This window comes from Desmodus rotundus, chromosome 2 (assembly GCF_022682495.2).
Source record: "Desmodus rotundus isolate HL8 chromosome 2, HLdesRot8A.1, whole genome shotgun sequence".
NCBI classification, from domain to species: domain Eukaryota; kingdom Metazoa; phylum Chordata; class Mammalia; order Chiroptera; family Phyllostomidae; genus Desmodus; species Desmodus rotundus.
Window position 1 is genome coordinate 60097613 of NC_071388.1, and position 18545 is coordinate 60116157.

General features: G+C 35.7%; 1 protein-coding gene across 8 annotated transcripts in view; it reads right to left on the minus strand.

Moving 5' to 3' along the window:
• Positions 1 to 18545, minus strand: part of USP25 (ubiquitin specific peptidase 25) — a 128475-nt gene that overhangs the window by 55641 nt on the left and 54289 nt on the right. For all 8 annotated transcript variants that reach the window (XM_053918260.2, XM_053918258.2, XM_053918259.2 and 5 more), the window contains 4 exons: positions 13618 to 13755; positions 10333 to 10409; positions 8883 to 8956; positions 761 to 909 (listed from right to left, as the gene is read on the minus strand). In XM_053918260.2, the coding sequence (XP_053774235.1) occupies positions 761 to 909; positions 8883 to 8956; positions 10333 to 10409; positions 13618 to 13755 (438 nt within the window). The remainder of the gene's footprint in view (positions 1 to 760; positions 910 to 8882; positions 8957 to 10332; positions 10410 to 13617; positions 13756 to 18545) is intronic.

Here is an 18545-nt window from a genome sequence, read left to right on the forward strand (position 1 = left end):
TCTATTAGCAGTTACTGTACTATCCACTAGGGACACAGCAGTGAATGGCGCAGATGAAGATCCTGCCCTGAAGCTTGGAGCTTACGAAGAGACAACCACCTGCAACTGCTTAACGATGATTTTAGAGACACACGTCCTTTGCTTTCTACTGTGCTACCGCTCCCCGATGGATAAACACATGAATGGGTAGATGGACATACAGATGGAGCTGGAGAGACAGCGTTGGGTGGGAGAACAGACCAGTGGACACAGATAAACAGGCAAAAGATATTAATATTTTGCAAATTAATTTTTTTGTAGAAAGCAAGTTCTTCCATCTGCCTTTAATACAATTAACCCAGCAATTTTACAAGAAAAGGGCTCTGGTGTTGCCTATTTAGGCCTGGACAAATTCCAACAATATTTAATATAAGTAACATATCTACATAGAATTCCACCCTAATATCAGTGTTTTACTTCTTTACTTCCAGAACTAGCATGCTGTAACAACTGGTACCTCACCTAAAAAGTCTAAAATGACTGAAAAATGTCCTCAAGGAAAATTTTAACGGAAAATTTTGAGAACGCTTGTTTATGTGACAATTTAATACAGATTATAAACTACAGTAATGTGTCTAAATTACCATCATTAAATGCAAACATACATTCAGAGTATTCTCTCTCAATTATTAGGTAGCTACAGAAATAGGGCCTTAAATTGTGCGTTATAGCACTGTCGGGAAGACCTGAGGGAGAGGAATAATGGAAATGCTAAACTCACCTCTTGGCCTGATTTTCCTGAATTCTCTGAATGTAAAGATTCAATTTCTCCTTCAATCATAGCAGCTTCTAGGCACTCATGCAGATCTTTGAATCCATTGACCTGAAGTGGGTACTGACCAAACATTTCAGTATTTTCAAATTTTTTACCTATAGGAGGGGGGAAAATTAATTAAATTACTGTTTCTCAATGTGGCCTTTTAGCTACTAACTGTATATATGAATTATCTCTTGAACCTCAAAACTGTAACTCTGACTGATTATGTTCCAGGGAGTGGTGAGTTTGGGTAATTTTCCTGTTGGTTTATACATGTACATATGTACATTCACATCTAGCCAGAGATATTCAATTCACACACACACACACACCGTATCTATGCAATTATATCTACACATGTATGTGTATATATGTGTATGTATATATACACAAACACACATATTTTTACTTATTTATTTACTCTTTCAAAGAGTTCCATCTAAAGGCAAGACGCCGTGCTGAACACTGAGAATATGTAGAACAGTGAACAAGAGCAACACGGTCCCTGCGCTGAGGAAACTCTCAGCCTCTCTGGCAGAAAGACATGATATACATTAATTGCACATATAACAAATAATGTTTGTTGTTTTAAGTGTGATAAAAGGTGTGCTGAGACAGACTGCTGTGAGAGAGTCAGGGCTGGAGAGTAGAACAGACAAGACTTCCATAGCAAAAGGACATTTATGCTGAGACTTGAATGGGGAGTGGGAGTTAGCCAGGCCAGAGCGTCAGGGACCTACGGAGTATTCTTGGCCAAGGGACAGCACACTCAAGAGTTTAAAGCTGCAGAGAACTTGGCATGTTTGAAGAATTAAGAAGAGGACAGTACAGCTTGGGGAAGCAATGGGGAGATGCCAATGAAAAGTTAGGTAGCCGCGTCAAAATCTACAAAGTCTAACAGCCCTTGTTAAGAATTTTTTTTTCAGTATATTCTGAGTATAATAGAAGGTCATTGAATTGTTAAATCTAGGAATAACAGGATCAGATTTACGTCTCTAAAACATCCTTCTAGCTTCTGTGTTAAGTGAGTGGTAGACTATTAGGAGAGTATTACCGAATCCATCTAGAAATAAAAGTAGCATGGGGGTGTTACTAGTAAAAGTGTACAAAAGCAGATAAATTTACACACAGACACACTGATGCATATACGAGAGGGGGCACCAGCAAGTACTGGCTCCTAGGCACGATGGAGGCAGAAGAGTAAGGAAGGTATCAAGAACGAGACTCAGATTTCAAGCATCGACAATTGGATTGGTGTTTGTGTATTGAAAGGGACACCACTGAAGAAAGAAGAGTGGATTTTTGTCCCTTTTGTTTTAAGGTATTGTGGCCATCATTGCTTTAGAATGTACCAAGAGATTTCAAGTGGAGAAGATAGCTGGATATATGAGCCTGTAAGATTAATCCTCTGGTCTGAAGTTATAATTGAGAGAGTTGCTGGCTTGCTGAGAGCATGAAATCGAGGGAGTAAATGAGACTGCCTAGGGAATTAGTCAACAGGGTAAGGACGAGGGCCTAAGCTGAGTCCCAAAGATGCCCTGCCTTAGATATAAGAGACTGTAAATATAACTTCTAAGAAGTGCTCACACAGAAAATTTTTAAAAAGCCAACAAAATATGGTGCCACAGAAGTCAAAGAAGTATTTTTATGCAAACAACAGAAAAAAGAAGAAGAAGAAAGAGTAGAGTCCATAGAGTTAATAGCTGGTAAGAGTTCAATGTGAGAAACAAGAGGGATCCAACGAACCCGAACACGTAAAAAGTCAATACAATAACCTTAAAAAGATTCCTCTTAGAAGAGGTCTGGGCCAGAAGCAAACGTGGGATGGTTTGAATAAATGGAGAGTTAGCAGGTGAAATCAAAGCTCTCTTTAAAGGGGCTTAACTTTACAAATGGGATTAACTGGAAAGAGGGTGTGAAGGGAAAAGTTCTTTTAAGATATACAATACCAGACCATGTCTAAATATCAGTGAGGAAGGCACATTAAAGAGGGAAAAATACAAAATAACAAGAACAGCAACAAAAAACTACCCACAGGACAGTAAGTACAGTAAGGTCTGAGTGAGAGCATGAAGGAATGAGATTCTGAGAACATACAAATAGCCTGTTCATATTGGATTGAATATTCCTCTATTACCTGAAGAGACAAATATAAATGCAGTTGCATTAGGAACAGATCCAGGCTGCAGAGTCTGAAGCACATATATTTGATGATAGTGTTTTTAAGAATTATAATATAATATTATTTTTACAGATTAGATTCAGTGCCTTAGGATGACTGGTCAGGTTTCATTAGCTTCTCAGTAAACTCATGAAATTTGAGGTAAGGTGTCTTTTAGACAATGAAGAAACAAAGAAGCCAGACTGAAAGTAGAAAAGATGGAAATCATTAATGCAGAAAACAGGACTGTAGACAGTGGCTGAACAAAAGAAATACGACTGCCAAGTGGGGTGAGAGACTTGAGACCAGTGAAGTTTAGCATCTACTACAGATTCTTGATCCACTAGAGTTAGCCCATTTAAGTGACTTTTCCTCAGCAACATCCAGGTACTCAGTGCACACAGGGAAAAGATGAATAGCTGAATGGCAGTCAGAGAATAACTGGAGAGATGGTGCCAGCAGAGAATGTGACAAAGGAAGTTTTAGATATTTATATAAGTAATGGTAATGGACAAGGAAGAAAATCAAGAAAAGGGCTGAGAGGAACTGAATGGAGGGAGCAGACAGTGGACTAAACGTTATGGAAAAGTTGAGAAACTTTTTGCAAGGGGATACTTTAGTAAACAAACTGAAATCACCTCAATTGGGACTTACTGATCTAAAAGAAAGCATTAGGAAGATATATATAGAAGTGATCAGAAAGTACTCTGAAATAAAGCAAACACAGTTCATGTGGAAATGTATTAAAATCACATTTATATAGCAAAAGTTTTGAAGAAACTACTAAGTACAAAGACTTCAACACTGATTGACAAATTAAGTATTTTAAGAGCAATCACTTTTAAGAATCAAGGTAATACAGACAGAAATGCTCATGAAGAGTATTATAAATAGTGGCCAGTAACAGCCTGATTAGAGCTACACTCTGGCTTCAGATACAGCATTCTTCTTCAAATAAAAATCTGTATTACAGTATGAATATCCCAAATTAAAAAGTAATGTACTATGTACACTATTCCACTATTTATATAATGAATATTTAACTTTTGAAGCAAACGAAAATATACTGACACTTCAATATAACATTTTAAATAACTGAACAATTACTTAGTCTCTGCCTTTTTCCAAATTCTAAATTCTATAACTATAATCAAACAAAAATTCGTGGGAATCCTTTACTTAACATCTAAAAGGAAAACCAATTTTCCAAATTTATACTTTGGGTGGACTTCCAAAAGTTGATGTACTGGGCCATTCGGTAAAAATAAGTTCTTAAACACCTTTTTGGGAGTTAGTATTAGTAATATTATTATTTGAAGTATATCTACTGACTCAGTTCTATCCTTTGTTAGGAAAATCAAGGAGTAACTGGTTAGGCCCAGATTTTAAGAAATGAGCATTTAGGGTAGATGGAATAGTATCACTCAGTTTTAACTGACTTTTCAAAAAATAGAAGACAACTCTTTCTTGAAAAGTAGCCTCAATAATTGCTTTGCAGCTCCAAACAGACTGGTGAGTGCCAGACACAGGCAGTGTCTTATGTTGGCCTGCACCAGAGTCTCTCCCAAGAAGCCCAGAACCAAAACACTCACTGGCCAGCTTCAGAAAACATCAGAGCAGGATCCAGTGAGCTTCACAAGCAGCAAATACACAGGGAGATTTTGGCAGGCACCAAACCCTGCCGAGGCAAATTCCACTTCATGTGGTCAGCATCTACACAGCAGCTTATACACTGAGGTCAGGGTTCAGTCTCACACTCAGCCAGCCCAAGGGTTGATTCCACACAGAAATCAGCCGACCCACAAGGAATGTTCCTGGAGTACCTAGCTCAGGTGATCAAGGAGACCGCACCACTGCACCCCGCAGGACATATACCCCACGAAGACTGGGAGTCATAGCAGATCTATCTAGTACATAGAAACAAACACAAAGTGGCAGCCAAAAGGGATAGACAAAAAAAAAAAAAAAAAAAAAAAAGGTCCCAAATGAAAGAACAGGAAAAATATCCAGAAAAAGAGGTAAATGAAGTGAAGGAAAGCAATTTATCAGGTATAAAATATAGAGTTCAAAGTAATGGTGATAAGGATGTTTGACAGCATGAAGGACATAGAAACCATAAAATACAAGCAGTCAGAAATGAAGAATACAATATTTGAAATGCTGAATACCCTCAAAAGAATAAATAGTAGGTTGGATGAAGCAGATGATTAAATCAATAATTTGGAAGACAAGGTAGAAAAAAACACCCAATTTAGAGCAGCAAAAATAAAAAAAAATATTCAATTTATTATTATTTTTTAGAGAGAAGGGGAGGGAAGAGAAAGGGAGAAACACTGACATGAGAGAGAAACACTGATTGGTTGCCTTTCGTACATGTTCCAATCAGGGACCTAACCTGTAGCCTATGCATGTGCCCTGACCAGGAACTGAACTGGCGACCTTTTTGCTTTCTGGGATGACACCTGACCAACTGAGCCACACCATTCAGGACAGAAAAAATAATTGCAAAAAAAATGAGAACAGTTTAAGAGACCTTTGGGACATGAAGTGTAACAATATCCACAACACAGGGGGATACCAGAAAGAGAAGAGAAATTTGGACAATCTGGATGGAATGGATAAATTTCTAGAAATATGAAGTCTTCTGAAGAGGTGGATTACAACCAGTGAAATTGAAGCAGTAATCAAAAAACACCCAACAAACAGAAATCCTGGCACAGATGGTTTCACAAGTGAATTTTACCAAACATTGGAAAAAGAACTAACATCTATCTTTCTCAAACTATTCCAAGAAATTCAAGAAGAAAAAAGACTCCCAAGCTCATTTATGAGGCCAGCATTATCCCAGTTCCAAAAACCAGATAAAGGAACTAAAAAAGGAAGGAAGTGATATGTCCATATTCCTGATGAACATAGTTGCTAAAATCCTCAACAAAATATTAGCAAACTGAATATAGCAATACATCAAAAATATCATACACTATGATCAAGTGATATTTATTTCGGAGATGAAAGGTTGGTACAATATCCACAGATCAATAAACACAATATACTACATAAACAAAATGAAGGATAAAAACCACATGATCATATCAATGGATGCAGAAAAAGCATATGATAAAATCCAGCATCCATTTATGATAAAAAAAAACAAAACAAAACCCAACTCTCAGGAAAATGGGAATTGAGGGAACATGCCTCAACATAATAAAGGCCATATAGGAGAAACCCACAAAAAACATCATACTCAAAAAGCAAAAAACTGAAAGTGTTTCCATGAAGATCAGGAACAGGACAGGGATGACTGCTTTCACCACTCTTATTCAAAAAGTACTGGACATCCTAGCCATAGCAATCAGACAAGAAGAAGAAATAAAAGGCATCTAGATTGGAAAGGAGGAAGTTAAACTGTTATTATGTGCAGATGATATGATACTATATAGAGAGAACCCTAAAGATTCCACCAAAAAACTACTAGAATGGATAAATGAATTCAGCAAAGTGGCAGCATACAAATTAATATCCAGAGATCAGTTATATTTTCATATGCCAATACTGAACTATCAGAAAGGAAAACTAAGGAAACAGTCCCATTTACAATTGTATAAAAAATCACCTAGAAATACAAGTAAATCTAACCCAGGAGGTAAAAGACTTGTACTTGGACAATTATAAGACACTGAAGAAAGAAATTCAGGAAAATACAAATAAGTGGAAGCATATACTGTGTTCATGAATAAGAGGAATTACATCATTAAAATGTCCATACTACCCAAAGCAATCTATAGATTCAACACAATTCCTATCAAGATACCTATGGCATATTTCACAGAACCAGAACAAATATTCCAAAAATTTTTATGAAACCACAAAAGACTCCTACTGGCCGTAGCAATCTTGAGAAATAACAACAAAGTTGGAGGAATCACACTAGCTTATATCCAACTATACTGCAGGGCCATAGTAATCAAAACAGCATGGTACTGGCATAAAATCATACCCGTAGATCAAGAGACAAAATAAAGAGCCCAGAAATAAACCCAAACCTTTATGGTTAATTAACATTTGAGAAAAGAGGCAAAAAATTACACTGAGGTAAAGATAGTCTATTCAACAAATTATGTTGGGAAAACTGGATGGGTACATGCAAAAAATACAACTAAATAACCAACTTATACCATACATAAGAATAAATTAAAAATGGATTAAATACTTAAATGTTAGGCTTGAAACCATAAAAATCTTAGTTGAAAACCTACGCAGTAAAATCTAGGACATTTGTCATAGCAATACTTTTTCAGATATCTCCCCTCGGGCAAGGGAAACAAAAGAAAGAATAAACAAATTCATCTACACCAAACCAAAAAGTTTTTGCACAACAAAGGAAACCATTAACAAAATGAAAAGATAACTCACAGAAAGGGAGAACATATTTCCCAATACATTTGATAAGAGGTTAATATCTAAAATTTATAAAGAACACACAAAACTCAACCCCTCCCAAAAAAAGACAATCCAATTAAAAAATGGTCAAAGATCCTGTATAGACACTTCTCCTTAGAAGACATACAGAAGGCCAACAGACTTATGAAAAGATGCTCAACGTCACTACTCATCAGAGAAATGCAAATTAAAACCACCATGAGATGTCACCTCATACTTGTCAGAATGGCAATCATCAATAAATCAACAAACATTACAAGGGGATCTTTGTGTTGACAAGGATGTGGAAAAAGGGGAACCCGTTTACACTGCTGGTAAGAATGCAGACTGGTGCAGCCACTGTGGAAAGCAGTATGGAGTTATTTCAAAAAATTAAAAATGTAACTGCCTCATGACCCAGTTACTCCACTTCCGAGAATTTATCTGAAGAAACCCGAAACACCAATTCGAAAGAATATATGCAGCTATGTTCATTGCAGCATTATTTACAATTGCCAAGACTTGGAAGCAGCCCAAATGTTCCATCAGTAGATAAGTGGATAAAAAGCTGTGGTATATTTACACAATAGAATACTACTCAGCCTTCAAAAACAAGGAAACCTTACCCTTTGTGATAGCATGGATGGACCTGGAAAAGATTATGCTAAGTGAAATAAAACCAGTCAGAGAAAGGCAAGTCCCATATGATTCCACTCAAATGTGGAATCTAATGAACAAAATGAACTAACAAGCTACATAGAAACACAGTCACAGAGAACAGGCTGACAGCTGTGAGGAGTGGAGCTGGGTTGGGGAGTGGAGGGATCGAACAAAAAAAAAAAAGAGAGAAAACTCTTGTTCAGGACAATAGTATGGTGATGTCTGGGGAGGTCAAGGAAGGTAGAGAAGGGTATGGGGGGGTAAATGGTGATGGACAAAGACTTGACTTGGGGTGGTGAACACACAATACCTTGTACAGATGATGTGTTATAAAATAGTGCACCTGACACCTGTATAATTTTGTTAACGAGTGTCACCCCAATAAATTCAATAAAAGGGAAAAAAATCCTGCAATATCTTGATTATGCTAAATTGTTAAAGGGAGCTTTCAACATTCATAGACCAGAAACCCTCAAAAACAGTGATAATAGTCCAAAACACAATATTTAACTACATTATTATTTTCCAAAGACCCACCAACAATTGCCCCCTTAATCCCTGTATCCTAATATTCACCAATCATATAAGCCTTCCCAGGGAAAGAACAACAGGATAATATTAAGTATCAATTAGCATGTGATAAGTCACTCTGTACCTTTGTTTTCATCACATATTCTGTGCTTTGTATATAAATGATTAGTAGTAGCAATGTAACAGGAATTCTAGACAGACTAGGTCAATTAAAATGAACAATCATTCAACAAAAATGAGTTAGTATTAAGACAAAGGAGCTAACAGATAATATCTCTTCTATTGTAATAAAAGGTAAACATGTAACTATACCTTCAAGTACTCCCACAGCTAGGAATCTTCCATAGAACAACTCCACCATGGGGTTTTTTGGCTTCTCTTCGTCCCTAAAGCATGTTCCAAAAAAACCATAAATATGGTTATAATTTTTGTACTTGTAAATAATAAAGAAAACATTAAAAGAACAATAATGTATGTGGTTATCATGCACTCAGCTCTGCTATTTAGTGTCACCTTGGGTAAAGTACTTAAATTTACTCTTCCATTTCATCACCTGTCAACTGAAGATAATAACTGTAATTAAACTCACAAGGGCATTTTAAAGGTTAAAATGAGTTACTATGCAGGATGCCCTTACAAGAGGACCTGACACAGTCTGTGCTCATGAGTGCCTGATCTTTCTATTATTATACATTTCAGTACCAGACTTTTAGTTTGTATGATATATGCTTATTTGGGCTTGTTGGGAAGGGCAAAGCCACTCTTAATCAAACATGCCTTATCCATCTTCTGAGCTGAAAGATTCCACCAGCATTACTGTCCTGCCAGACTAACAGAGAGCCCATGTGTACTTCAGCTATGGTTATCCACCCTGGTTCCTTTCTTAAAAGCTCATGTTCCTTGTAACTTCAAGGTTCTAATACTAAAATTTATACTTTTAGAGAGAGAGGAAGTGGGGGGGGAGACGGAGACATCAATGTGAGAGAGAAACATCAATTGGTTGCCTTCTTGTATGTGCTTGGAGCAGGGATCGAACCCCCAACCCAGGCATGTGCCTTAATGGGAAACTGAGCCAGCAACCTTTCGGTCTATGGGACGATGCTCCTACTAACTGAGCCACACTGGCCAGAGCTCTCAGTAGGTCTTTAAATGTTTTACCCTGAAGCCCCTAGTTCCTCCTCTCAAATCTATCCAGATTTTCTGTAAGCACTTCATATAATGTCCTATCTTCAACACATTACTCCTCAACTGCTTTTTATCTGGAGTCTTAGAAGAGTGCCACTATTTTCTGAATCCTTGTTCTAATGGAGTCATTCTATTCCAATTTTGAAGTCTTGCATATTAATTTACTTTCTGTAAATTTTCTTTGGGTTCTAGTCAAATTTTCTCCCCTTTTTCTAAAACTGTTTTAGAAAGAGGCTAGAACTTTTCCATTTCTTCTGAAATCTTAAGTCTTACTTGAAATATGTCCCTCTCTTCACTGAATCTAAGGAAAAGAAGGGGGTATATGGAACTAGCCCTTTCAGGGATCAGTTTTTACATCTTTCTGGCTAGATTCTGCTCTTATAGTGGAGATCTAAAGCTACTAGCCTTTGTGGTCACAAATTCCAAACAGCTAGTCAATAATATAGAGGTAACATTTGGGTTCCCATGCGTCTGTCTCAGATTCCTATTTCTCTGTTGACTTTGAATACATAAAAGGAAAAAAAAAGCCATTTATAAAGCTCTTAAAACCCTAACAATAAATTTCATGGTAACTTACGTCTCTTCTTCAGCTTTCATTTGGAAGGCATCTTCTAACCAATCTAACAATTTGTGTGTAAACTCACTCACGTCTTGCTGTGGAAAGAAAAAAAGTCTGTTGATTTTTGAGCCTATTAACAAAAATACTGAATATTGCAACATAAAACTTACAGCCATTCAAATGTATAATTACTGATTCCTCAAAAGGCACCACATGAAATCTTTCACGTCAAATGCGAGAAATGTTTATAACTTAACCTGAACATAAAACCAGTATTTGAGAAAAACAAGCACTATATTGATAGTCATTGTGATTGGGTTCTACTTTAGGAAAAAAAATTAAACAAATGAGATTTTAAAAAGGAATTATTACTCTCTCAAAAAAGCTCTGTAATGAATATTAAAAAACATCCATATCACCAAAAAGTTCTTCATTTTATAGAGAATTATTAGTGGCTTCTCTCTTAGAAGATATGCTTTTCTTAATTGATTCTTTAAAAAGCCATAACAACTTAACTAAAATATCTGTTAATTCAGGTTGAGTTCAATCAGTCACTGCCTGCCCAACTATTGAGTCTACTATTTCATGAACTTCAAACTGATCCTCCACTCAGAACTAGCACATCCGTCACCTTCTGTCACCCCTTCCTCCAGTTTTAGCTCCCCTAAGAGAAAAACAGGAATAGCCAATAGCAGTTGTACAGATCAACTACCATCATTCTTTCAGATGTATGAGTTGACACATAGAAAATAGGTTCATATAGAACCTAGGGGGGGAAACAGATAAATCAATGTAAGCAATGTCCTTAATTATCAAAATAGCCCTAAATATGAAACAAAGTTACTATCATATGTTTTTCCATCTAAAAGTTGTTTAAAGAGCATCTGGCCCACCTATATACCTTTAAAATATTGAAACTAAGGTCTAGGAAGATTACATAAATTACTCCAAACTTGCATAGTTAAAAACAATTAAACTCAGCAAAAAATCCAGTTATAAATATCCATACTATCTATAGTAGGTTAAACAGTTATCTGCCAAAATATATGTCCACCTGGAACCTCAGAATGTAAACTTATTTGTAATAAGTCTTTGCAGACATAATTAAGGTAAAGATTTCAAGATGAGATCATCCTGGGTTAGGAGAGGCCCTAAATCCAATTATGAGCACTCTTACGGCACACAGAACGTGAGCAAACACAGACGCACAGAGGAAAAGGCCCCCTGAGGGAGAAGACAAGAGACTGGAGCTGCGATGCCATGAGTGAAGAACACCAGGAGCCAACAGAAGGTGCTGGAGGCCAGAAAGGCTTTTCTCCCTTAGGAGGAGGAAGCACATCCCAGCCAACACCTTTATTTAGGGTTTCTGGCCTCTAGAACTATAGTGAGAAAAATTTTCTACTGTGTTTAAGTCACTTGGATTGTTGTAACGTGTCACAGTTATCCAAGCAAGCTATAGCACCTTGAAACCTTCCATAGTTTTCTAAACTTCACTTATCTTGCAAGGATATTTGACAAGAAACAAAAAGGTTTCCTAGTTATCAAACTACTCTTCAGAAGAAATTAATACCTGTCTTTTTTAGCAATCAATCTAAAATTTACAATTATAAAATAATTCTACCTGCTTTCATCAAGAGAAAAAAGATGAAACCTTTATTTTAACAGTTTAGTTTTAAAGTGGTAACTAAAATTGGCAGTACTGTATCCCAAAGGGCATGCCCCCAAGACTCTTGCATATTTCAAAATATGATATAATTAAAAAGAACATGAAATGTTAGCATAAATTCACTTTTAAAAAAGACATAATGATGCTTACTTCACTTATAGGTTTATTCCACTATGTCACTAACGTGTACTTCAGATTCAAGTGCCTTAAGAGTAGAGAATCAAACCTATATCTGCCTCATTTGATGTGCAAATACTTTTAAAAGACTCTGTAGAGAAAAAAACCTACAATGAGAAAACAAATTATTCTACACTGCTAGCACAAAGCAGAGGCATTCACGCTGTGGCACTCTGGAGTACATCACAGCGTTAACAGCTGGTTGTCTCCTCTCCCCTCAAACAAAACCAGAGTCTACCTACGCACAGACACAACTCCCAGTGAAGCTTGTGCTGCCTTGTAAGAAAAAGACAACGAAAAAGCAATTCCAGAAGAAAAGATAAGTCAAGGTATAGAAGTGACTTTTCAAATTTAATTGTGTACTCTGTGCCACAAGAAAATACGATATACACACTAAGAAAACAACACCACAACCCCCCCAAAAAAACTTAGAACCAGAAGGGTTTCAGAAGACAAGGCTGAACTTCCTCCACGGCATGGTGGATACAAAAAAAACATTGCGAACCTGGGAGCAGTCTTTCATTTCTACCCTAGTAAATCTTACCACACCCCATCTCCCATATGTGGGTCCCTGAAATGCTGTTCTTACTACTCCGTGTAAGGAACCCATTTCCAACATCATGGGCACTATTTTTGGTCATTTATCTTTGCCGTAAAACGTAAAAAAAAAAAAAAAAAGCAATGCACAGGGAAGGTGGTGGCAGAGTGGCAGAATCACGTATCTTTCAGAACCCTTCTCCTAACACACTCTCCACACATCTGCACACTGAAGACAAACCTAAGTACTACAAAGACTACATGGAAAATGCAGTAGCAGCTTTTACGAAATGTTTTATCTCTTCCCACTGCTTCATTGCCGTGTCTTCCAACACTGCTGCCGTTATTCTCTGCTACTTTCTCGCTTCTCTTCTGTTTTCCTCCTTTAATTTCTCTGCCTTCTCAAATTACATGTGAAAATGTTGGTGTGTTTACAGAGGTTTTCTATTTTATAAAAAAATTCCCAATATTCTTTTAAAGAAATGAATAAAAAGCCACTAAATAGCTCTACATAAAGAATATAAAAAAGCAACAACAAAGTTAATGCAGTTCAGAAACTTTCTCTGAGTTTTTAAGGAAAGCCATTCCCTGCCAGCAAAAACAGGCATATCAAAAGCAGCTATACTGTACTAGCATTGGGTTATCATAATATGTGAAGACTTTTAATTATACATTTTAGAGCATTCTTTCTTTTACCTATTGTTTTATTAAGTTACCAATTTCAGTCATAAATTATATCTTATTACTTTTTCTTAATTAAAAAGACCTTCCAAATTAATAATGTCTTAAATGGCTCCAGCTTATTTTAATAAAGATGAATTTAACATCTTCAATTGCATGAATCTTTAAAAAAACTGCTGACTGAACAATCAGATTAAGTAAAACACAAATGGTTAATACACAAGTAAGCACAATACAGCTACCTGCTGGGAGTCGTTTGATTTGAAAGCATCCTTAAGAATCTCCACTGCTCTTGATGGATCAACATATTTCCTTTTAGTACCCACAAGAAGTGCAAATAGATATCTCAGTTCACGCATAAAAGGCAAATTCCGATGCTCCTATTGGGAAAAAAAAAACCCTTTAAATGAAGATTAACAAAATCCTTACTGGTAAACAGATATTCATTTTAAAATTAACGGAAATTTAAGTAATATAGATTAGGAATGAGCCCAGCACTCCTACATCATACTTAAAGAAGTGTTGTTATTGAGACTCAAAGCAGTCAAGCATAAAAACAGCAAAGGACCTAGGCTAAGCTCACAATTTCAGCATAAATGCCACATATTCATAGCAAATGATGTCACTACACAGCCAAGAATATCTTCCTCGTTCAAGAGTTTATTATAATCCCTTCTATTCAGCAAGGCCCAGATGTTGCTGAGGACAGTGGCAACAACTTTCACCATTAAATGAGTGCTAACTATGTGTCAGGGACTGTTTTTAGGTACTTTACCTCAATAAACCCACTTAAGCAAAAATTCCTCCTCTTCCACGAAGCCTTCCCCAATCCTGCCAAGTCAATAATTCTTTCAAATTCCACAGGTACTAAAATGAATGTGTTTCATTCAACAATGAATCACCAACTGCCACTGTCATGTGATGATCCTAATTATCAGAATAATATTTAAAAATCTGACTAGATCCTAAAATTAGACTGAAGTAATAATATATAGTGTTCCTTTGAAATCTTGTGTTTCTCAATTAAGACTATAAAATTCTCAAAGACAAGAACTTTTGTCTCTCTTCCACAACATTTTGCTCCCCAAAGCACTCATTCAATTCTTACTGGTTGATTAAACCAAAGAATAAAGCAACTCAATATTATCAATCATGAGCAATTTATTTTAAAATAGGAAACTTAAAAGGAATGTAATTCACATGCTAGTACAAAATACTTTATGGCAACAAAGGTAATTCTTACTACAGTTAGCTCTTGCAGTAACACTTTTAACAGATAAAACTTATGCAATTTAAATATTAGAAAAATTTTCCAAGTTTGCAGAGTTGGAGTTCTCAGCATTATAAAATGTGTATATATTTGTATAGTTCTTTTCAGACTAATATAAACAATATAGAAATAGCTACTTCCAGAATGCATTAAAAAAGGAATCCTAAGAAATAGGTGTAAAGGAAGAAAATTGATTCCAAATATACTCGCCATTTGATAGAAAGATATATACCATTACAGCAATCACAAAGTACACTGCCTGACATAACAATGCTAAGTTATGGAAAGCATAGATTTTATTTAAGTATAATAAATTCCATAAAAGTTAAATGGAAAAGTTTTAAATGAGATAGAAAATTAATCCATAATTTTTCTGTTGTACTTTCTATTCCCCTACAATTGTCCTACATAAATGCATTTTCGAAGTGTAAATACTACAAATTTAATTCATAATATCCATAAATATCTATAATTTTCTGAGATCAATTTCATTATCTAAAGTCAGTGCAGCGTTTTGAGACACTCTTTGCCAAGTAACAAGGATAAAATAAATGACTTAAAAATTAAGTGGAATTCTGCTGAAAAGCATATTTGAAAAGGAAAATACTTTAATATAATAAAATATTTTTCTCTCAGACAACTCCTGTGGCTAGAAAATCTTTTTGAATTTCAAATGGCAAAACTGTAAATCATGTTAAGAGCAGCTACTGCATTTGCCTAAATCATGAAAATACCACCACATACAAAAATATTCTAACACTGTTCTTTGTCTGTTTTCAGACATATTTATCGAGATATAACTGATGTACAGTATGGTGTACCTTAAAAAGTATATAATTTTATAAGCTTCAGACACGTCTGTTCATGAAAGCATCACCACAATCAAGATGAAATACCTACCCATCATTCTCCAAAGGTTCTGCATCCCTCCTTCCCCTTCCTAATCCTCCCAAGGCAACCATGGTCACTCTTTACTTTCTAGAAATTTATATAAATCAAATCATACCCTATGTACTTGTTTCAGTCTGGTTTCTTGCAATAGTCATAATTATTTTGAGCTTCACTCATGTGACTGTGTGCCTTAATGATAATTCATTCCATTTTATTGCTCAGTGGTATTTCATTGTATGGAAATACCACACTTATTTATCCATTAACCTGTTCCAGCTGCTGTGTATATTACTGTACATGTCTTTGGGTGGACCTATGCCTTCACTTTTTTTGAGTAAAAACCTAGAAGAGAGGGGCTAGACTCTATGAATGTTTTTAAGAAACACCCAAACCATCTTCCAGAGGCATTGCCCTATCTTCCCACTGGCAGTGCACTGTGAGTCCTAGGCCCGTTCTACACCACTTCCATGTGAGCTGCTTTTAACTTCCGTCCTTGCAGGTACACGGAACCTTTAGTTTCAAATTGCATTTTCCAAATGACTTACAAAGTGAGCATCTTTTCATGTGGTTATTTATAATCTGCATCTCTTATGTGGTGATGTATGTGTTGAAATATTTTTCTCAATACAGTAATAGGTTACTTGTCTTATTATTGATTTGTACAAGTTCTGAATATATTCTAGCCACATTAGCTGATATGTTTTGCTAATATTTTTTCCTTGTCTGTGGCTTGCCTCTTTTGTATACATTTTTCAAAGATTATAAGTTTTTAATTTTAATGAAGTCTAATTTATCATTTTTTCTTTTATGACTTGTGCCTTTTTGTCATCCTACTTAAGAAATCTTTTAAATCCAAAACACTAAAATTTTGTTTTCTTCAATAATTTTTATGCTTTTAGTTCTGCCTTTTAGATCTATAATCGATTATAATTTTTTTTCGTATACAGGTTTCCCACACTACCTTAATGTAGTGTTCCCATAAAACCTTTCCTAAGTCAAAATAGCATAATATGAAGAGTATCCTCCTCTTTCTAAAAGTTCAAGTTATGCCAGGGCTTCTACAAAATGTTCAAGTTAGGGCTTCTACAAAAGCCCTACGTTAGTACTGAAAAAGTGTTTTTCGTTAAGAGCAAAAAATCCTCTTTGGATTTCTAAAGCAGGGCTGAACTATATCCTGTAAGAATTGAGAATCATTTTTCTGGCTATGACACCACAATTTAAGACTTTTCTTTGCCCAGTGAATTGTTTTGGCAACACTGATTAGAATCCATTCGCCCTGTATGTGCAGTTCTGTTTCTTGGCTCTCTACTCCATGGTCTCCATGACTATCTTCTCACCAATAAGAGAGTCCCTTGATCATTGTAGCCTGGTAACTACTCCTCCAAAATTGCCTTTCGTTTAAAAATTGCTATGACTATCCTGTTTTGAGTCTCCATATAAATTTTAGGATCAGGATGCCAATTCCTATGAAAAAGCCTCCTGGGATTATGACAGGGAATGCACTGAATGAAGATACTAAGTTGGGGACAAGTGATACCTTAACAATATTGAATCTCCTGATCCATGAACATGCTACATACCACTCTTTACTACTTTAATTTCTCTCAGCAATATTCTTTTAAAAATAAATTTCAAAGAATTTTAAGATTTTTTTAGGGAGAGGGGAAGGGAGGGGGAGAGGGAAACATTGATTGGTTGCCTCTCATGCACCCCCAACTGGGGACCTGGTCTGCAACCCAGGCATGTACCCTGACCAGGAATCAACCCGGTGACCTTTTGACTCACAGGCCAGCACTCAACACACTGAGCCACAGCAGCCAGGGCTCTCTCAGTAATATTCTGTAGTTTTCCATATATATCTCTTGTCTACTTTACCCCTAAAAGTCTGTACTTTATGCAATTGTATGTAAGTATTTTTAAAGTTTAAGTTCCCAGTTGTGTACTGCAAATATTTAGAAATATAATTGATTTTTGTATGCTTGCTTTGTATCATGTAATCTTGATAGTTCATTTCTTGCTTCTAGGCTATTTTTTTTTTTTTTGGTAGAGTACTTGGGATTTTTTACATAGATAATCAAATTATAAATATACACATACACACACACACACAGGTTTAGTTCTTACTTTCCAATCTGCATGCTTGTTTCTTTTTCTTGGCTTACAACATCGGTTCAGTCTAATGTTTAATAGAAGTGGTGAGAGCTGACATCCTTGATTTTTCCTGATCTTGGGGAAAAAGCATTCAGTCTTTCGCCATTAGGTATATTAGTTGTATATTTTTCATAAATGAGCTTTATCGGGATAAAATAGTTCCTTTTTATTTGTAGTTTTAGAGATATTTTGCCATAATTAGATGTCACCTTTTTGTCAACCCCCTTTCCTTCATCTACTAAGATAATCATATGGCTTTTTTCTTTAGTCTGTTAATGTGGTGAATGACACTAATTTTTGAACACATAAGTAATCTTGCAGTCCTGGATAAACCCCATCTGCCAATAAGGTATTAGCCTTTATATATACTGCAGGATTCAATTTGCCAAAAGTTGCCACAACTTTTGTTTCTATATCCATGAGAAATATTGGTTTGTAGTTTTCTTTGTATATCTTTTTCTATAATACTTTTGGTTTCAGGGTAACACTGGGCTCACGAGTTGGGAAGTATTACCTCTTCTTAAATTTTCTGGAAAAACATTTAGAGAATTGGTATTATTTCTTTCTGAAAATGTTTTAAGAACCATTGAACTAGTTTGCTGTTAAATTTTTGGTGGCAGGGTTCTTAACTAAAAGTCCAATTTTTATATACAGGTTTCCCACACTACCATAACGTACTGTTATAATATAATGTAATATAATGTAATATAATGTAATGTAATGTAATATAACATAATATAATGTAATATAATATAGGGATACTCATTTATTCTTTGCATCAGTGATCTTGGGTAGCTTGTAGTTTTTAAGAATTTTATCTCTTGTTTATAATATTCCACTATTCTCTTTCATTGTTTA